Raw genomic sequence first — 15,093 nt, 5'->3', positions numbered from 1 at the left:
TTCCCGTTAATTCGGCTAGGGCATAAGGGGAGCACCTCTCTGATTGTTACTGCCGGGTCAGCAGGATATGTACCTCAGACTGGGTGAAGCCGAAATCGGACATGCACATCAATGCATGCACACCCAGGGAAAGGAACCCTTAACGGAACTATTCTCCCTGGAAGATGTTTCTTACTACCCATGTAATATAACATAACTAGTTGGGTACTTGTCAGTTTAAGCACTTATGACCCCTACGCCTGGTTTCCACGCGTGCCCCGGTTTTCATGTAACCGAGCGGGTATTTGGATACACTCCAGACTATCGGGTCCAGAGGTTGAAGCGAAAAGGTTGGCCAAGACAAATGATTTACAATCCGGCTAGGGATAAAATGTGTCCTTCGAAGTACAAAGTCACTTAGACTGACTAAATTCTTCTTCTATACCATCTAATAGGCTATCTAGCCTACAGTCCTGTTGGGAATACTTAGCGGCTAATGCTACCTGATCATACACTAGATGTACAGGGATCTCCTTCCAATCTGACCCTACAGGTCTGACCTCGGCCATGTGGTTCGGGTCAGCCTTGGTGTATCGCGTCTTCACCATGGCCCAGACTTCCCTTGCGCCTTGTCGGCAGGCCGATATCTTTCATAATCGGAAGAGCTGCCGCGCTCCCTTGAGCATCTCCACAAGCTCCCCCATGCCTCCTAGCAGGGAGGCGGATGGCCACAAGTCTTGGGCAATGCCCCACATCACCTGCCGAACTTGTTCGTGCAGTTGTGAGAGCTCCGGTAGAAGATCGCCTGCAGATCCGGGCATCTCCTCCTCGGGACGACCTGTTAGCATGCCTATAGACATAATTCTGTTAGCACGCTTATTCGCCGAACTTTATAGTGGTTCGTCAGAGCACTTACTGAATATTCCGCGCTGAAGCCTCTTATTTTCCTTTACGGAGTCAGCAAGCTGGGTCCGAACGTCCTTTAATTCGACGTCCAGTCGGACGTTAGCGTCCTGTAGAGTATTTTTCTCCTTTATAACCTTTGTAAGCACACGCTGGCCAGCCTTCAGCTGTCGCCGAACATGTTGCTCATCCTCTGGTACAATCTCCGGATTGCCTCCGAGATTGTCTGCAGATTCTATTGTTAGAATCGCATTCATGCCGAATACTTAACTGGTACATTCCATGACATTATTGTCATTTAAAGCAAATATTACCAGATGGGGCCTTCGTAGACTCCTCCACCACGGCAATTGCGGCCCGCAGCTGGGCCTTGCACTCCTCCAGCTCTTTGGATAGCTGGGTATTCTTCTCTGTATGAACCTATGCACACGAGGATCCTTAAATCAGTTGTGCCAACTGTTTCAAGTCTCGGAGGGTGCTGATATACATGCCTATCAAATTTTCTTACCCATATATCCTTTACGTACTAGTCTGTGGCCCTAGCAAGGCCACCTTGAGCAGCCCGGATGTACGCGTCCCCTGAGTTGAAGGCATCGAACGCCTCTTCAGAGAAATTAGGGCCGCGTAGTGCGGCCCGACGGCGCCTATGATTCATGGCGCTCTCCACTTCGGAGTTTGTAGCTGAAAATATATCCACATCCTCTGTTGGAGGATCGTCCGCGTTGACCTCCGCCCTTGAGTCTGGCCTGGGAGTCCGGCTGGTGGAGGCGTGACCGACAGGCTCACCGGATATAGTCCGGCAAGCACTTTTTCTGTCAGAAGACAGTGGACATTGTTATATCTTAACAATGATAAAGTCGTGGCAGGTTTTTTAACATACCTTTGCAACAGGGTCTCGGTCCTGAACGCCTTCCTTTTAAGCCTACCTGACTTCGATGCCCCTTGTTGGCGAGTCGCTGCGGGTTCGGCTTGGCGTCCCGATGGCCTTCCCTGAAAGACAATATACATGTGCGGTGGGTGAAGTGTAAAGAGGGAATCCTTTCTGGAAGTTGGGACTCTGGCTTTACTTACCTGGGATACAGGGAGTAGGCCAGGATAATCAACTATGATGGCCACCATCACACCATCGCAGCTTAACTGATAAAAGGTCCTGTCAACAAGCTCCACAAATGTGTCCAGATCTTCTTCGAGTCTGGGGTCAAGAGCCCGGTTGGGATCCTCTGGCTGAGGAGATGGGCTGTGAACATCCTTCATGGCTCTTCGCAGTTCCTGCTATGAATCGACCGAGTAAACATTTGCGCTAAAAATGTGGAAAAAACTAGAATAAAAGATAGTGACTCACCCAGCTTGGGGGGTTGTACATGGAGAATCCATCCCGTGGCTTGATATGGATGAAATCCTCCTCCTCTCCTTTATACAAATCGGACAGCATCTTCGCCAGAGCGGCGGGAGAGTCCGGACCTTTACGGCCGCAGCGGGTGGCATCGTCTTCTCCATTGAAGTGCCACATGGGTTTTCCCTAATATTGAAGTGGCTGCACTCCCCGCATTATACATATGGACATAACTTCAATTATTGTCAGTCCTGATTTGGCCAGCGTATTTATCCTGTCCATCAGGAAAAGGATCTCTTTGTTATCTTCCTCCTGAGGGCTCCTGGGGCGCCAGCTGTGGCGTTTCTTCAACGGGGCATTTACAAACTCGAGAAGGCCCTTCAGGGTCCGGAAGAGGGACGTCCTCCACGTAGAACCATTCCGAGGGCCAGTCTTCGGATGTCTTCTTCGGGGTGCCGAATAGATATCCGGTCCCGGCGATGTGCCATATTTCGGTTCCGCCCACTTGATATACCGACCCCTCCTGAGTGCGGGGTATGAGGCAGAATAGCCTCTTCCACAGCTCGAAATGAGCTTCGCAACCCAGAAAAATCTCACAAAAGGCAACATAGCCTGCGATATGCAGTATGGAGGTTGGGGTAAAGTTATGCAGCTGAAGGCCGTAGAACTCCAGGAGCCTGCGGAGGAAAGGATGGATTGGAAATCTGAGCCCCCTCAGCAAATAGGGGACGAAGCATACCCGCTCTCCCTTGGATGGGTTTGGAAAGCTCTCCGCTTGCTCTCCGCCATTATAAGTGGCTAGTCCAGCTCGGATGGGGACCATGTATGCAGGTGGGAGAATCCCCTTGGTCTGCAACTCTACTAATCGGCTATGGGGGACAGAACATTTCTCCCAATCGCCTGGCCTAGTGCTACGGGAGCGAGAGGAGGGACCGCGACGACCGGCCATGGTAGTATGGATTTTTCCGGGCGCGCTCTGATGAATACTCACTGGGAGGAGATGGTGTGATTTGGATATGAGAATTCCCGTCTCTTTTATAGATGATTTACTCGCATGGTCGTGGTGGCAAATGTAAAACTGCCTCGACTTCTCGCATTCGCTCGACACGTGGAGACAACCATTATTAAAAGCACAAAAGTCGAGGAGCACGACATTGATGAGGAGCCGGACACTGCTCGTTACAACAATGCTTTGGAGGATTTGGAGAAGAACCCGCCTTGCAATGCCCAAGACAATCTGCGCGCCGGACTCATCGTCATTGAAGCCTAGTTCAGGGGCTACTGAGGGAGTCCTGGATTAAGGGGTCCTCGGACAGCCGGACTATATACTTTGGCCGGATTGTTGGACTATGAAGATACAAGATTGAAGACTTCGTCCCGAGTCCGGATGGGACTCTCCTTTGCGTGGAAGGCAAGCTTGGCAGTTCGGATATGTAGATCTCCTTCTCTGTAACCGACTATGTGTAACCCTAGCCCCCTCGGCTGTCTATATAAACCGTAGGGTTTAGTCAGTAGGACAACAACAATCATAATCATAGGCTAGCTTCTAGGGTTTAGCCTCTACGATCTCGTGGTAGATCAACTCTTGTAATACTCATATCGTCAAGATCAATCAAGCAGGAAGTAGGGTATTACCTCCATCGAGAGGGCCCGAACCTGGGTAAAACATCGTGTCCCCTGCCTCCTGTTACCATTAGCCTTAGACACACACTTCGGGACCCCCTACCCGAGATCCGTCGGTCTTGACACCGACAAGATGCGCCTCGGCCTTGGCAAATTCGGCACCGCCCACGAGGCCGCCTGCGCATACGACGCGACGGCGTGGCGCCTCCGGCGGCCTCGTAGGGAGATGAACTTCACCAAGGTGGCGACGCAGGAGCAGGTGCAGGAGCTCGCGCCTCCCCCGCGGCTTGTCACCGACGGGGACCGTCGCGACAATCGAAGGTGGGAGCGCCGCCTCGGCATCGCTGAGATGGACGAGGAGGCCATGGTGCTGTGGCGTGAACGCTTTCCGGAGGACGTCGTCAACGAGCGTGAATTCTATGCACAAAGGAGGACGGAGAGGGCGGAGAGGAGAGCGGAGCGAGCCGCCTATCGCGAGGACAAGCGTACGCGGAAGGCGTCCGCACTCTTCAACATCGAGCTTGGAGAAGCGTCGACCTGGGACTCCAACGATGAACGCTATATTGACACCTTCATTACGACGTCGGAGGAGGACATCACCGAGTCGGAGTCGGAGGAGGAGGAGGAGGAGAAGGACGACGAGTAGTTGAAATATGACTATATTTTTATTTATCTATGCTATGAACTATCTATGTTATCCTTTTGTATCGTTTTTTATCTACCTGTGCCTATCTATGTCATGAACTATCTTGTTTTTGCGTATGAGGAGGAGGAGGACGATGTGTATCGCGCGCTGTAAATTTTAGCGCTTCTGTTGGAGCGGCGCGCACGCGTAATTTTTTGCGGCCGTTGGAGCCAGCGCTCTGCCACGCGCAAAAAACAGCTATTTCCGCGCCCAAAAAAGGTTTCAGCACGCCGCGCGGTTGCGCGCCGGTTGGAGATGCTATTAAGCCTAACCCAACACCCTCTTACAATATATTGCATCTTCATTTTTGGTAATACAATATATTTTTTTACTAAGACGCTTTGCTGAAATAAATTACACATCACTTCCAAACCAGTTTTATCTGCATGCACTTACTAATTAGTTGACACACCGGTGATTTGGCTTTCATGGTTGGCATCCTTGACGAACCTCCTCCAGTACCAATGTCCCGTCCACACTGACTGCATTGCTTCCAAGGGCACGCCCTTGGTTTCCGGCAGGAATGCCGCCACGAAGATGGTCATTGTCAGAAGCCAGCCGGCGTAGAAGAGAAAGACGCCATACTTCATGGCGCAGAGCAGCGCGATGAACACCTGCAGCTCCACGAAGGAGAGACACAGCGCGACAGAGATGCTCATGGCCTGCCCGGCCGACCTGATCTCCACCGGGTAGATCTCGCTCGGCACCACCCATCTGAGCGGCGCCCACGACACGCCGAAGCTGAACGTGCAGAGGCAGATGAGGACCAGCACTGCGGTCGCGTAGCCATGCGGCATCGTCACCCCTTGGTGCTTCCCGAGATGGCCCGCCATCACCCACGAGATGGCCACCTTCATTAGTAGTTCACCAACAAAAGGTTGATTAGATCCAGCCATCAAACGGCTATGAACTAGCATGCGTAGTGACAAACAGTATGGCATAATACGGTACCTCGCAGAACATCATGCCGATGCCGCCGACGATGAGCAAGAACCTGCGGCCGGTGCGGTCCATGACGAACGTGGACAGAACTGTGGCCACCAAGTTTGTCGTGCTGTTTATCACAGAACCAAGTATGGCCTTCTGGCTGTTGAACCCCACCGTGCGGAACAACACAGGCGAGAATACGGCGATGACGATCATGCCGGTGAACTCGAAGAAGATGGGTATGGCCAGCCCCACCGCCAGGTAGTGCCGGTACTGCTTGCTGAATAGCCTCCGGAAAGAGCCAACGTCGTTCCGGCGCGCCTCGTCCACGGCGCGGATGATGTCCTTGAACTCGACATCGATGTTGGTGCCATCTCCGCGGATACGCTGCAGCGCCGCGCGGGCTCGGTCGGGATGGCCTCGCAGGACGAGGCTGCTGGGGGTGTCCGGGATGAAGAAGGCTCCCACGACGATGATGACGCCCGGGACGGCCGCTAGACCGAGGGAGAGGCGCCATCCCCAGCCAGGGATGCGGTTGGTGAAGTAGTTGGTGATGGTCGCGGAGAGTATGCCGATGACGACGAACGTATTGTACGACGACGTGAATGCGCCACGCCACCGCGCCGGAGCGGTCTCGGAGAGGTACACAGGAGCTGCCTGCGGTAAAATGAAAGAGATGGTCAGTACCCATAAAAGAAAAAGATAGTCGGTATTGGGCCTCGATATACCTCAGGGCCGCAATTATATTGTATTTTTTGGCCTCCATATACCTGTAATGTGAACCCTAGACCAAAACCGAGTAGAATCCGGCCGATGATGAGCATGGCGATGTTGACGGCTGCAGCGTTGATGATTGAGCCGGCAAGGAACATGACACCGCCAATCAACATGATTGCCTGGCGGCCCACCCTCCTCGTCACTCGGCTCGCCACCAAGGACGATAGAGTGCCGGCGATGAATAGCGACGATGTGAACGCGGTGAGCCACTGGTTGTCGTACTTGCAATATGCGTCACGCTTCGGGCTCTTCATCCTGCTCTGCACTTCCGGGAAGAACTTGCTCAGGAACGATTCCATTTGTGTCACGCCACCTGAGTCGACCAAAAGTACATTATACGTGTATAAGGATAAAAAGTTCTTGCCATACACTATGCTTTGCAATATGCTTGTTTTTTGAAATTATGTTAAAACACAGTAAGACTATAAGCGCTTAAATAATATGACAAAGTATGTAAAAAAATATGGAAAAAAAGTTCCATTTGTAAATAGCAAGTATTTGAAATAATCATCAATTAAAAGGAGTTCGTATTTTAAAGATGTTCAAGTAAGCCTGAAAAGTGTTCATTTGTTTTAAGAAATGTTCTTGTAATTAAGAGAAGTGCTCATGTAATTCAACAAGTATTCACAGCTTTTAAAAAAATATTTATATAATAGAAAAAAGTGTACACGCAATTTTTAAAAGTTCATATATTAGAAAATAATTTTCCTGTTATAACAAGATGTTTTTGTAATTCTGAGAATAGTTTATGCTTTGAAAAACTGCATATGTAGTTTAGAAAAAAAATCACTTGTATGCTTAAAATGTTAGTGTATTTATCAAAATGTAGTTGTCAGAAATAATAAAACAAGAAGATTAAATGATAAACAATAATTTATACATGAAAGAAAAGAAATGCCAAAAGGAAAAAAAGAAACTAAAAGAGAAAAAGGAAAACATAAATAAAACTAAAACTGAAAAGTGAAAAGTGAAAAATATAAAACTGGGAAAACCGGCTATGAGCTACCGATCTTGGGCCTCATGTTGGGCCCATGCATAACACTATGGGGGGCATATAGCATTTGCGGGTGCAGGTACCGGCTAGCTATACGTGGGTCACGATTTCCCTCTAGTTAGGGTTTGCCTTTTTCTCCCGGAGGCGACCACGCCGCCGTCGAGTTCTATCTTCCCCTACCACGTACCCCTATCTCAGGCGATCGTTTACGACGCTGGGAGCGGCCGTGTGCCGCAGCCCTGCTTCTGCTTGGCTAGGGAACGGTGGAGTTAGGGTTCCCCAAACAAAAAACCCGATCTGTTGTCTCATCGGGTTAGGGTTCTTGATGGCTTCGAACGCGGCATCGGCCACGGCGGAAGCAGAGGATGTTGAGGCGATGATGCGAGAGCTGGGACTGACGGAGGAAGACCTAGATGATGTGATCTTTGATGAGAAGCAAGCTCCTGCGGAGGGGCCTAGATGGATCATGCTTGCCAGAGTCAACACCACCAAGACATACAGCCAGACCTGGTTCTATAGGAACATGCGTTCGGCGTGGGATGCTGCGCAGGAAGTGAAGTTCAAACCTCTTGAAGAGAATCTGTATACCGTCCAATTCTCGTGCTTGGGAGATTGGGAGAGGGTGATCAATGACGGGCCGTGGAACTTCAGAGGAGATGCGGTGGTAATGGCTCGCTATGATGGGATCTCAAAGCCGTCGACGGTCAAGTTAGAGACGATCGATATCTGGATTCAAATCCACGACCTGCCCGATCTGTATGCCCATCTGATTACCCCTCTGGCGGCCAAAGTAGGGGAAGTCTTGTTTACGGAGCCCTTGTCTCATGATTTCATTGGTAATTTCTACCGGGTCTGGGTGCGGATCAATGTATCCAAACCTTTGAAGAATGCTGTATCCATGGTCAGAGAGGGGAAGAGGCAGATCTACAGAGTCACATACGAAAATCTGCCTGACTGGTGTGCCGTCTGTGGTAGGCTTGGGCATCTTTACAAGGAGCATGGGAACGGGATCCACCCACCATCTGCCCTGGTGTTCAAGGACCTGCGAGCGAGCTGGGTAATGCGTACAGGAAGAGGCCCGGGGGGAGGCCGTGGCAATCGTGGAGGCAGGAGAGGAGGCCGTTCTGGTGGTAGGAACAACACCAGGTATGAAGAGGGCAATACTAGCTATGCTGGGACCAAGAACATGGGAAGAACAGGGACGGCTGCAGCGCCGGGGGCTGAGGACGTAGACATGGAAGACGCGACCAGGAAAAGGCTAGCGGCTGGACTGTTAGAAAGGACACAGAACGATACTGCAGGGCAGGGAAGGACTACAGCTGACAATAATCTAGCCTTGGTGCCTGTGGGCAGCTCTGTTGCCAGTCCACCACCGACGAGGGAGTTGAAGAGATCTAAGACTTTTGAAGAAGGGAATGAAGGATCAAACTCAGCAGTTAAGAACTTGGCGGGCTCCTTCGAGGAGCGCCGCCGGGCCCAATGAGTACCATGTGTTGGAACTGCCGTGGCGCGGGCAAAGCCGCGGCGGTTCGTGAGCTTCCTGATTTCGCGAGGCAATTTGCCCCTACCCTGTTGTGCATAGTTGAAACACAAATAGATGGTAATAGGGTAGAAGCTTTAGCTGGTACGTTGGGTTATGATAATGCATATGCTGTTAGTAGTCAGGGCCGAAGTGGTGGCATTGGTTTGTTTTGGAATAATTCAATAAATGTTGAGATTTTTGGTTACTCTGATTATCACTTGGATGTTTTGGTCGAGGAACAGAACCAGGATAGGTGGAGGCTGACATGTGTATATGGGGAAGCACAAACAAATTTGAGGCACCAAACCTGGACAGTTTTGAAGAATATCAGTACTTTGAGCTCCTTGCCGTGGTTGTGCGTGGGTGATTTCAACGAAGTGTTACGTCCGGAAGAGCATGCGGGGGTTGGGCAGCGGAGTAATGCTCAAATACAAGCATTCCGAGATACTATAGATATTTGCATGTTGCAAGATTTGGGCTACTCGGGGCACTTTTGGACCTTTGAGAAAAAAGTTGTTGGAGGAAGCTACACAAGATGCAGGTTGGACAGAGCATTAGCTAATGCGGGATGGATGAACAAGTTTCCTATGGCCTCGGTTTCACATCTCACATGCGCCACGTCGGATCACGCACCGATTTTGGTGGAGTTCAGAGATACAGATCGGTTGCAAGCACAGAAATCTTTTAAATACGAGGTGATGTGGGAATCACATGAAGGTTTTAAGGATGTGGTTCTAGCAGATTGGGAAGCTAGCCCTCCATGTCTGTCGGTGGAGGATTTGAAACAAAAACTGCAAACCATCTCACAGGGCCTAGTTAAATGGAGCAGAGACACTTTCGGCAGCGTCCGGAAGGAAATAAAGAGGCTTAAGAAGGAGTTGGAAGATCTGCGGGCCGATCCAGCAAGGATAGCTCCCTCACATAATGAGTTGAAAATAAACCAAAATTTGATCGAGGTGTATCATCATGAGGAAGTTATGTGGAGGCAAAGATCCAGGATAGAATGGCTCACTGCGGGCGATCGCAACACGAAGTTTTTTCATCTACGAGCCAGTATCCGAAGGAAGAAAAACATGATAAAAGCCCTCCAAAATTCCCTCGGGGTAGTGGTTGATGATCCGGCTGAACTACGGGCGTTGGCCAATGAATTCTATCACAATCTGTACACTTCGGAGGGTGTTCAAAACATGGATGCAGTACTTGATCATGTTCCGAGGAAGGTGTCAGCAGAGATGAATGCCTCATTGTGTGCCCCTTATACGAATGAGGAGGTTAAGACCGCCCTCTTTCAGATGTTTCCAACAAAAGCGCCGGGGCCCGATGGTTTCCCGGCTCATTTTTACCAAAGACACTGGGATGTGTGTGGAGAGGAGGTAACAAAAATTATCTTGAGTATTGTCCGGAGGGAGGAGAGTCCGGAATGCATCAATGATACGGTTTTGGTGCTCATACCCAAGGTAACAAGCCCCACTGCTTTATCTCAGTATAGACCTATCAGTTTGTGCAATGTGTTATACAAGATAGCATCCAAGGTAATTGCAAATAGACTGAAACTCATTCTGCCAGACATTATCTCTGAGGAGCAGTCCGCTTTTGTCCCCGGAAGGTTAATTACTGACAATATAATTTCAGCTTATGAGTGTCTGCACTTTATGAAGCGGTCTAGATCAAAATCAAATAATTTTTGTGCACTGAAATTGGACATGATGAAGGCCTATGATTGGGTAGAGTGGACATATCTGAGGGCTATCATGACTAAACTTGGGTTTGCAGGACAGTGGATTGATACTGTGATGAGCATGGTGTCTTCGGTATCTTTCTCGGTAATGTTCAACGGAGAGAAGCTCGAATCGTTCCAACCATCGAGAGGAATCCGACAAGGAGATCCAATCTCCCCCTACTTATTCTTGATTGCAGCAGAGGGCCTTTCGTGCCTCCTTAAATCAAGTTCTTCGTCATCGTTTGCAGGTATTCAAGTGGCCCCAACGGCTCCCACCGTTAACCACTTGTTGTTTGCAGATGATAGCCTGTTGCTATTCAAGGCCAACGTAGAGGGTGCAGGTGTGGCATCAAACTTGCTCGAGACCTACTGCGCAGCTTCGGGGCAGAGAATCAATCATGAGAAGTCTTCAATTTTCTTCAGTAAGTCGTGTCAGGCCACGTTGAAGGAATCAATAAAAAACACCTTGCATGTGCACAAGGAGACTTTGAATGAACGCTATCTAGGCATGCCAACCGATGTGGGACGTTCGAAAAATGGCACGTTCAAATACTTGAGAGACCGGGTGTGGGAGAAGATCAAAGGATGGATGGAGAAGTTGTTGTCCTCAGCAGGTAAAGAAGTGTTAATCAAGGCTGTGGCCCAAGCGATACCAGTCTATTCTATGTCCTGTTTCAGGTTGCCAAGAGGCCTTTGTGAAAATATAACCTCAATCATACGACAGTTTTGGTGGGGAAGCAAGCAGGGGAGAAGAAAGCCCGCATGGGTGGCTTGGGATATTATGACAAGCCCGAAAAGTTTGGGAGGGTTGGGATTTCGGGATATGGAGATCTTCAACTTAGCTCTACTAGCACGGCAAGCGTGGAGGCTGCTAACGGGGGAACTGAGCTTAAGTGCCAAGATTTTAAAAGCTGTTTATTTCCCGGAGGTTTCTATTCTTGAGGCGGAGCTTGGGTCACACCCTTCTCAGGTTTGGCGCTCGATCATTGACGGTCGGGATGTTTTGATACAGGGTACTGTGAAGAGGATTGGAGATGGCGAGTCCACTTATATCTGGAGACACAATTGGATACCGAGGGAGGGAGTAAGAAGACCTATCACATCGCTAACGCAAAACCCTCCGATCATGGTCTCCGAGCTTATAGATAGTACCACGGCATCGTGGAAAGAGGAGCTGATTCGAGCAACCTTTGCTCGGTTTGATGCCGACGATATTCTGAAGATACCACTGTGTACTCGCAAGGTTGCGGACTTTTGGGCTTGGCAGGAAGAACCAAGAGGAAATTTCAGTGTTCGGTCCTGTTACCGCATGATCCTCAGAACAAAGCATGAGCGGGAGGCCTGGCTGAGCGGAGAAGCGGGAACTTCTATTGTGCAGCAGGAGGCGGACAAGTGGAGTACTATTTGGCACATGCAGGTTCCATCGAAACTACGCATGTTCGTTTGGAGATTGGCGAGAAACTCCATGCCCACTATTGATTTACTCAAACACCGCAATATGGCCACCGAGGACAAATGCCCTTTGTGCGGGGCGGTTGACTCTTGGAGACATGCACTCTTTATGTGTCCGATGTCAAGCAGCGTTTGGGCCTTAGCTCCGGAGGAGTTGGTTCATCATCTCGTGGACAGAGTGGAAGAACACCCCAAGGATTGGCTTTTTGCTATGAGTGGAGTGTTGAACGGAGATATGTTTGCACACATGATTGTTATTATGTGGGCAATTTGGCGAGCACGAAGGAAAGCGATCTATGAGGACATCTTCCAATCACCGCAATCTACTTATGGATTTATCACAAGCTTTCTTGATGACTTGAGATATATTAAGGCAAGTGAACCTCGGAGGACCGTAGTCAAAGCTGCAAGACCAACCCAGTGGCAGGCTCCGGCCACGGGATGCGTGAAGATCAATGTGGACGCGGCCGCACCAAGGCAAGCCCGTTTCGGGGCTGTGGGTGCAATCTGCAGAAGTTCAGATGGTCTGTTTTTGGGAGCTTCGGCGCTGATCATAGAGCATATTGGGGACCCGGAAACGCTGGAGGCCATGGCGATCAGAGAAGGCCTTGCACTTGCGGAGGACTTGTACCAAAGGCGCATTCATGTTGCATCGGATTGCAAGAAGGCAGTAGACTCTCTGAAAAAGGAGGACGCATCTCCATATGGTGCTATTGTGCATGAAATATTAAGCCATTCTGCAACTTTTGATATGTGTAGGTTTAGCCATGAGTTTAGGAGCTCAAATTATGAAGCTCACAACTTAGCGAAGCATGCTTTATCTCTCGGGGGTGGCCGCCGTGTATGGTTAGGCCATCCCGGAGATCTTTCTTTCGTCCCTGTAAACATTGTGACGAATCAATAAAAAGCTTCGTGTGTTGTCTAAAAAAAAAAAATATAGCATTTGCGGGTGCGGTCGGGAACCCTTGTTCAGCGTGTTCTGCGCCTTGGAAACAAACTAGCGCTCACATGTCGTTGCTTTTGGCCAGCCTATCAACGCGACTCAGTAGCTCACTCACTCCTGCTCACACCACCGCTCACCTCGCTCGCTCGGAGAACTCTGGTCAATCTATTGCCCGGCTGACGTTGACTTTTGAATAAAAAATATATGGAAATGTAAAATTGGACATGTTTATGGATTTGACGAAATAATTGATGATTATGAAAAAATTGCGGGTTTGAAAAAAGTTCATGGATTCACTATATGCTCATAGATTAGAAAAAAGTTGCTAGGTTTGAAAAAAGATCCAAGTTTGAAAAAAAGTTCACCAATTTAAAAAAAATATTGCGAATTCTAAAATGTGAAGGATTGGAACAAAGTTTGCAGATTAAAAGATGAATTTGAAAACAATTCATGAATTTTTAAAAAGTTTTCTAATTTGAAAAGATTCACACATTTGAAAAAAAAGAAAAGAAACAAAACCGGTCCCAACAATGAAAAACTACAAACTGGTAGGAAGCTTCTAGAAGCTCCATACTACATGTTGAAAGTTTCTAGGAGCTTCACAAAACCGGTTGGTGTAAAAAGCCGTTCGTGAAAGAAAGATGAACAAATGTTACATGGGTCGGACCATTCCCTATGATGTGCACAAGGAGGGGTGGGCGTCATTTGCAATTAAGCCTGTAAGTGACGTAGAGGACACCAACTTAGGATTGGGTGTGTGGTCTGGGAGATTGAAGAGCTCCTTTTCTAGGTGTTGTGCAACGTAGTAGTCCAATATTTGTCTAAAGAAAACGTATTAGTCCAATATAACCTCCAATGCTAGTTACACGGGCCAGCCCAATAGTTCCTTATTTCTATTTTCTATTATTTTTTCTTGCTAAAAAATTCTATAATTTTCTTAATTTTAGTAGTTTTCTTAATATTATAAAAGAGTTTGAAAAATATATATGCAGTTTGAAAGGACAATTGCGGCGGCATTGCCTATATGATGGTCATTCAGAGAACACACATGATGGCGCATCTGCTTGGGCTTGACTACAATAGAACAAGCTCCAATGGTGCAAAAACAAGAAACTTTAATGCGGAACGTTAGACACTGCATATGGATGTTCCAGATTCGCACGGGAGCTAATAGGGAGCTCTGTTCATTTTGCGAAAACCTGTGAAGCTTCTTCTATCTTAGTCAAGCCTCATCCGCTCGTTCCTTCTTCTCCATCGGACCGTGTGAGTGCGTATTCTAAATAAGCACCCATTCAATAATGGACAAAAAAATATGTTATATGCTCCCAGGTCGTGCGGAAGCATCTGCCCATTCTAACCATGCATAAAGTATACTCCATAATTTAATGTATATGGCGTCAACGAAATGCCTGGATCACATGCTTTAGATGGAGCACATATTTAGACACCTTGCCGTCTCTTGGATCTCATCCTACATTACTATTATACTACTAGATAGATTCAACTTGACTCTAATGACTTCTTATTTTCGCTTCATTAAAACTCTACTAAACCAACTAACAAGGGACAGGTTTGTGTAAAGCTAATTTAGCAACACCAAATCAGCTTAGCTAATACAACAGCTCATAGAACAGCTTTATATTATGAGACGGAGGGAGTAGATAGTAATATTAAACGGTGAACCCCGAGTGTGCCTTGGAACTAAGCTTACTGGAGTAGAAAGCACAGAACGCACGGACCTGTGACGCCGGAGTCATAGCCGAAGATGAGGCCGCAAGAAGCGGCCATGAGGGAGGTCACCACGACGGAGAAAGTCATTCGGCCGCCGTACTCCTGCGCACGGCCGCCGTCTGCTACGAAGGCACCGCCCGCCATTTCTCAAGCGCTCGCGCTTGATCGCAAGTTCTTCTGTTTTGGGTGGAATGATGGGCTGGGCGTCAAGTGGTAGAATGCCACCGGCGATGTGTGTGTATTTATAGCTTAATTAGGCGGAGGTTTGTATTCTAACTTTCTAAGTCTACACACAAGTGGTCTTTCAAAAACATTTGATTAATGCAAATCTTAGCTGGACGTGTGAATAGCCTAGCCATTCACATGCCACCAAGTGGGCATTACTTAGAGCAACTCCAACAGAGGGACCCAAACGGACACGGATTTTGTCTGTTTGGGTCGTTCGTCCGCCTAGCGGACATGCGGCGGACACTGAAGGACGATAGATACACCCTGCGGAACCAT

The 15,093-nt window shown here is 48.6% G+C and overlaps 1 protein-coding gene across 1 annotated transcript; it reads right to left on the bottom strand.

Annotated features, from left to right (window-relative positions):
• Positions 1 to 4,768: 4,768 nt before the first annotated feature.
• On the bottom strand, positions 4,769 to 14,787 carry LOC119364465 (sugar transport protein MST1-like). Its single transcript, XM_037629942.1, has 4 exons — positions 14,598 to 14,787; positions 6,221 to 6,540; positions 5,475 to 6,107; positions 4,769 to 5,374 (listed from the first exon to the last, which is right to left on the bottom strand). Exons 1-4 carry the CDS (start codon positions 14,731 to 14,733, stop codon positions 4,919 to 4,921), a joined length of 1,545 nt encoding a protein of 514 aa, XP_037485839.1. The 5' UTR covers positions 14,734 to 14,787; the 3' UTR covers positions 4,769 to 4,918.
• Positions 14,788 to 15,093: the final 306 nt, after the last annotated feature.

Source organism: Triticum dicoccoides, chromosome 2B (assembly GCF_002162155.2).
Source record: "Triticum dicoccoides isolate Atlit2015 ecotype Zavitan chromosome 2B, WEW_v2.0, whole genome shotgun sequence".
Classification (NCBI taxonomy): domain Eukaryota; kingdom Viridiplantae; phylum Streptophyta; class Magnoliopsida; order Poales; family Poaceae; genus Triticum; species Triticum dicoccoides.
Note: the sequence above shows the minus strand (reverse complement) of the source record. Positions and strands in the feature narration are given on the sequence as shown.

What these genes read in the sequence shown, in the direction of transcription:
- LOC119364465 (XM_037629942.1), bottom strand. Translation starts at nt 14,733, where the DNA reads ATGGCGGGCGGTGCCTTCGTAGCAGACGGCGGCCGTGCGCAGGAGTAC. An exon ending in CTATGACTCCGGCGTCACAG is followed by an intron (nt 6,541 to 14,597) that starts GTCCGTGCGTTC and finishes TGGTCGACTCAG; the next exon opens with GTGGCGTGACACAAATGGAA. An exon ending in GTCTAGGGTTCACATTACAG is followed by an intron (nt 6,108 to 6,220) that starts GTATATGGAGGC and finishes ATTTTACCGCAG; the next exon opens with GCAGCTCCTGTGTACCTCTC.